The 6,297-nt window shown below is 49.3% G+C and overlaps 1 protein-coding gene across 1 annotated transcript; it reads left to right on the forward strand.

Moving 5' to 3' along the window:
• Nucleotides 1-1,850: 1,850 nt before the first annotated feature.
• On the forward strand, nucleotides 1,851-5,689 carry LOC309572989 (alcohol dehydrogenase 1-like; the record flags this gene model as incomplete). The annotated part of the gene is made up of 9 exons (XM_082281604.1): nucleotides 1,851-1,868; nucleotides 2,785-2,886; nucleotides 3,340-3,481; nucleotides 3,576-3,663; nucleotides 3,776-3,995; nucleotides 4,127-4,387; nucleotides 4,667-4,802; nucleotides 5,108-5,246; nucleotides 5,665-5,689. 9 exons carry the CDS (start codon nucleotides 1,851-1,853, stop codon nucleotides 5,687-5,689), a joined length of 1,131 nt encoding a protein of 376 aa, XP_082137730.1.
• Nucleotides 5,690-6,297: the final 608 nt, after the last annotated feature.

Here is a 6,297-nt window from a genome sequence, read left to right on the forward strand (position 1 = left end):
TAAGGAGAAATAGCAGTACACATTGGAAAGATGTTTTTACAACTGTTGTACGGGTTATACACTCAACAGTGGATACTAGACATGTCCTAAGCACCATGAGATACCAGTACATGTAGCACATTTATGTCCTTCTGTGTGAGATGAAATCATAAGCCATAGGCATGGAATGCTGTCTAGGAAGCAGGTGAATTATTTCATTCTCCGTTACGGGACTTATAAAATTTGTTGGTTTCAGTTTCAAACACTGCCAACCATATGGGATATCAGCCATACAGCATTTGTCCTCTGGAACTGCTTTCCAGCTCTTGTGCGATGCAGACAATGGAATGGGAATCAAAGCCAACTAAGCTGTGTCCCAAGAGCTGAATACAATAGAGCGGGTCTGTCTGAACAGCCTAGAGAGTATTTTTGGTTTTGGCTAAGCACTTAAATCAGTCCACTTTCAGACTGAAGTGAGGATTGCAAGGCACAGGAAAGTACATGGAAATCTTGGAGAACCACCATATCTCTGCTCCACCTGGTGGGTGACCTGATAGGATAACAGGCATGAAAGAGAGTAGGTTTAGATCAGATATTAGGAAGAAATTCTTTACTGTGAGAGTGCTGAGGCACTGGAACAGGCTGAGGAGAAGTTGTGGATGCCCCATCCCTGGAAATGTTCAAGGCCACTTGGATGGAGCTATGACCAATTTCGTCTAGTGAGAGGTGCTCCTGCCCATGGAAGGGGGTTGGAACAACATGATCTTTAAGGTCCCTTCCAACCCAACACATTCGGTGATTTTGTGAAGGGCATGTGAATCAACTGTAGAGCTCGGTGTGCTAAGTTTGAGTCTACAGAGCAATGCCCTCCTGATTCACAAATGCTGCATTTTTTTCTGATCACATCTAATCCTTTGTGCATCCAAATGTCAAGAGATGTCTTTTCATTTAATACAAAATATTAATATAGGCAAAGTCTTGTTCAATAGCTCAAGAGGTAACTTCTTCTCATTATAGCATTCTAAATGGTTCCTGATCCAAAAAGGGAGTTTATGTCATTAGTGGGAGTGTTCTAGGGAACTGACCCATTCCTAGGTTTGCAAAAGTGTTCATTTCGGCCACAAAGAAGGAGGATTCCTTTCTAAACATGGCGGTTACGTCGCACTCTGAGTGCTCATTATAGCCTCGTCCTCCAACAAGCTCTTGCTCATCCAATCCCTGCAATACATCACCTTGTCCAATGCCTCAGCAGAAAACAGCTCTGAGGGAACCTGAAAAGCCAGCGAGAGTGAAGCCACTCACAAACCTGGTTACACAGGAGTGAAGCAAATGTGTCCTTGGAAAAAAAATCTCCTTCTGACACATTCTGCCCTTGCTGCTCTGGTGAAAATAACTGCAATACCATAGACAGTAAAACTGAAACCCAGGAGGACATGTGGGTTTGTCCACCACACCACGTCTTCACTGCTCTTTTTTTTAATTTTTAATCCCTTTGCAAATATTGTGGTGTGAATGGCCACCAGGTCCAATATGGCAAAAAGGGGACTCTGAGGAAGCCCAGGTAGTGCCACAAATCTCCTCCCTCCACACCTGCCAGAAGAAACTGGAAGAATTAAACCAATCTTTCTGAGCTCTCTGAGCCTTTCAGGCAGGGAGGGCAGAGAACAGCCCAAGGGCAGGGTCACTGATAAAAGCCTCCCTGGAGGACTTCAGCCCCCATCCATCTCCCTGTCGATACCCAGCTCCTCCCCTCAGCACTCCCTGAGCTCCTGAGAATCCAGCATCCGACACACATTAACCAGCGCAACCCAGGGCAGCGGCAGCTTCCCTCCAGCCTGCCACAGCAACGGACACAGCGCTGCTAAGACCACATGGCCACTGCGGGAAAAGTAAGGACATCGCAATTCCCATCTCCCTTTCCCTCCTGGGTGCCCTGCTCTTGGCAAAATCCTCTGCAAAAGGCTCAGCCTGCACGCCACTCTGCATGCCCTCTTTCCTCCAGCCTTACTCCCCCAGCTCTTCCAAATCCCCGTGAGTTTCACCAGCTTCTGCTTTCAGACAACTGCACGTGTCCATACCTGCATTAGGTAGTGCATTCCCCCTCTGTCCTGCCCAGCTGCTCAGGAGACAAAATATGGAATTGTGTTGCTCTGAAAAACACCCTCCTGCTCAATCCCACTCTCTGCTCCTGCTCTGGCAGCAAACGTGGCTCTTCAGTGGTGCCCTCTTCAGCCACTCATCTCCTCCACTCAACCTTGGCCACGACAATACCCTTTTCAAGCTGCAAGCTACATTTTGCTGATGTCAAACTGCTTTCAGTTAAACAGGGAAGGGTTTGAGCGATGTCACACGCAAATCAAGCCTTGGTAAAGGGAAAAGAATTATCGAGTTGCCAATCAGATGGGGACAATTCCATAACCACTCTCACTCACCTTCAGACCAGTGTCTTACAAGGCTGACATCAAAGCTCTCCATAGACATTTCCACTAGGTAGGGTCCACAGTCCCGATGAGAGCACAATCTGGCCAGTAACATATGGCGATGTTATGAAAAATCCACAAAAGCTATCACAACCCAATAATTTTCCAAGGCTATACCTGATACTCTTTGGGTGACAAACCACAAATGGGGTTTCCTCAGACCTTAAACTAGGCCAGTGTTTATTCAACATCACTTGCTTTCAGGTGCAGCTGAGGATCACCAAGTTTGAACACCTGGGGTTCAGGTGATTGCAGGATGACTTCCCCCAACTGTCTGCTAAAGGCAAATGTTCCCATGCAATGTAATCCTCTCGGTTGTTTCCAGGTTATCAGGTGCAGAGCTGCTGTTGCCTGGGCTCCAGGAAAACCACTCTCTGTTGAGGAGGTGGAAGTTGCACCCCCAAAGGCAGGGGAAGTCCGGATCAAGGTAAAAACACATTTCAATAATTTTTTCTCCCTTGCGGGAGTCGCTCTTCTTGCGGCTGTACCTTGAATACAACTCAGAGATCTGTGTCCTCCAAGGGTATTTAATTGTCCGGAGCTGCCTTGACTCAAATGCACCGTTGCCAGGGGCTCCCTTTCAGACTAGTCCTTGCCTAAACTGTCACACAGGAATTCCTGCCTCCAGCCTTTGCTCTGCTGGACAGGCCCCTGGGACCCACACTGTGGCGTCCCTTCCAGTTCCACCTCCAGCTCCATGAAGAGGAAAGCCACATGGAGCATTCAGACTCAGCAGAAGTGGAAAGCCCAGCCTGGGCTCAGCATGCTGCCATGGAGTGCCAGCACTGACTGAGGGGACATCATAACATCCCTGTGAAAATTGCTTCCACAAAATGAGTATGACAAAAGCAAGGACATCTACTCTTTCCTCTCCAAACAGATCGTGGCCACAGGCATCTGTCTCACAGATGAACATCTTCTGCAAGGCTGCTTTCCCAATACAGAATTCCCAGTTATCCCTGGCCATGAAGGAGCTGGGATTGTGGAAAGCATTGGAGAAGGAGTGACCTTTATGAAACCAGGTAACGGACACACAAAAACACATGCCCAGGAATCAGCTCTCACAGAGAAAGCACCCTTAGGGCTATTCTAACACAGGATGTTGTTTTCCTCCAGGTGACAAAGTCATCCCACTCTGCGTGCCTCAGTGTGGGAAATGCAGCTTCTGCCTAAATCCCGAATCCAACTTCTGCCAGAAGTGCCAGTGAGTTTGCTTTCCCTTTCCCTACACCTACATGGGATTGACTTCATGAAAAGTCTGAAACCCCCATCAGTGCTTTACACAAAGAAATGTGAATACTTGCATCTCCCCGCAGTATCTCTGAACCACAAAACCTGCTGCCTGACAAGACCAGCCGCTTCTCTTGCAAAGGGAAGCAGATCCACCACTTCATGTGGGTCAGCACCTTTGCAGAATACACCGTGGTCCCAGAGTACTCCGTTGCCAAGATAGATGCTGCAGCACCTCTGGACAAAGTCTGCTTGTTTGGCTGTGGATTTTCCACAGGCTATGGGGCCGCCATCAACACAGCCAAGGTTGGTATTCAGGCGTGTTTAGCACCCCACGGCCACCCTTGCAACCCTATCAATCCTGCGCAAAAGAAACCTTCTCCTCCTCCTCTTGCTCCTCTTCCCACTGGAGACTCACAGGGCCCCATGCTGTGCAGGTAAAACCAGGCTCCACCTGTGCCATCTTCGGCCTCGGAGGAGTTGGCCTCTCTGTTGTCATGGGCTGCAAGGAGGCTGGAGCTTCCCGCATCATTGCCGTGGACATCAACAAGGACAAGTTTGCCAAGGCCAAGGAGCTGGGAGCCACCGACTGCATCAACCCTCGAGACTTCAAGAAGCCCATCCAGGAGGTGCTCACTGAGATGACCGGGCATGGCGTGGACTATTCCTTTGAGGTCATCGGGCATGCAGACACCATGGTAGGTGACACTTGCAGCACCTGTCCTCCCTCCACATCATCACAGGCTCCTCTTGGGACACCATGGGAAGTTCCTTGCCTGCTGCCGGCACTGCTGGGCACATCGTTGTGAGAGAAAACAGTGTACAAGTCTTAAAAGAGGCCCCAGGCTCTCCAGGTCTGCTCCACAAGGGGGGATGTGTTTTCAGATTACCAGGGAGGGGCAGAAGACTGCACAAAAAGAACACTTTCCTAACCAACTCATCAGGGCTCTCTCTAATTCACCTCTCTGTCCCATCAGATTGCTGCCTTGGCTTCCTGCAATATGAGCACTGGTGTCTGTGTCATGGTTGGGGAACTCGATTCTGGTTCAGAGATATCCATTGATCCCATGCTTCTGCTGACTGGGCGTACTTGGAAGGGGACTGTGCTGGGAGGTATAAGACTTAAGAAAACATTTCAAATATTTCAGCTTTTCTTTTCATGGTGGTTGACAAATCATAGTAAAGAGGGTTTTCAAGTAAAAGACAACTTAAGAGGAGCACTGCATTTCCACCAGATTAAACATTAGCATTACACATGAAAATAAACCTCTGCTTCTTTCATACGGGACCCCACTCATCCAAAAGAGCAGAAAGTCTCTCACAAGGGACTGGCACCAGTCCTGACCCTCACTGTAACACTACCTTACCAAAACAGCCTTTCTCCCATTATTCATGCAGCCGCTTTCTCCTGTTTCTAGGCTGGAAGATGAGAGAATGCCTCCCCAAATTAGTTTCCAGCTATTTGGAGAAGAAATTCAATTCAGACTTGCTGATCACACACACGCTGCCATTCGCTAGAGTGAACGAGGGATTTGAGTTGTTACGTGCAGGCAAAAGGTGAGACCCTGGCCAGCAGGAGCCAGGTTCAGCAAACCTTAACACCTCCTCCTAAAATTCCAACAGGCAGAGCATGCAACACTGGCTTCCCAAAGAGCACCTGAGCCTTTGAGGAAGCAGGGCCTCATAGCTGAGTGTTGGTAAGATCTGCCATAGCCCAGAGGGAAGAGCCCACATTCAGCACGGGGGACCCTCCTGCTCATGGTTCAGCTCGGCACAAATCCAGTGGCCTTATCCCCTGGGGGGTTCCCCTCAGCAAGGATCTGAAGGCTGCCCCGCTGCTGCACATCTCGTGCAGCTCCGTTAGGAAGAGGCTGGATGACAAAGAAGGTGGCCAGGGGGCCCCAGGCACACCTGCCTGCCCCACTGAGCCTGCTCCTGAGCTGCAGCAAACCCCCCCTTCCCTTCCACTTTTCAGCATCCGCAGTGTCCTGCTCTTCTGAAGGACACAGTTGTGGAAGCTGAGCAGAGGGACTGGTGCAGCAGATGCTCTCCTGGCCCAGGCCCTTCTCAACCAGCACCTCACCTTGTGGGGCACAAGGAGACAAGAATGAGGAACTCACCTGTGCTGGTGCTGCTGCTGATCCTCCTGTGCCTGGACAAGACCCAGAAGGATGTCTCTCCCAAGAAAACACTTTCACTAATAAAGGTTTTCCATCAAACTCATCCCACGCAGTGCACTCAATCAACAGAGACTCCAGGGCCTTGGGACGATTGGTTGATGGGTCAGGAACACAGGAAGTGATTTCCTTGATCCTATCAGTAACAAGGAATTATACTGGGAGGAATAGGCAGATCCATCAGGTCAATGCATGGCTCCGAGGCTGGTGTAAGCAAAAAAATGTTGGGTTTTTTGAATGTGGAATGATCTATTCAATACCTGGTCTACTGACACCTGACAGGATGAGCCTTTCTCAGAAGGGAAGAGGAGTTCTAGCACAGGAGCTAGCAGGGCTCTTTGACAGAACTTTAGTCTGGAAAGGGGAAAGGGAAAATACCAGGCTGGCCAGTGATGAACAGTGGGATTGTGCACCAAAACTTGAGGAAAGGA

Source organism: Coloeus monedula (genome assembly GCF_965178545.1).
Source record: "Coloeus monedula genome assembly, chromosome: 5".
Lineage (NCBI taxonomy): Eukaryota > Metazoa > Chordata > Aves > Passeriformes > Corvidae > Coloeus > Coloeus monedula.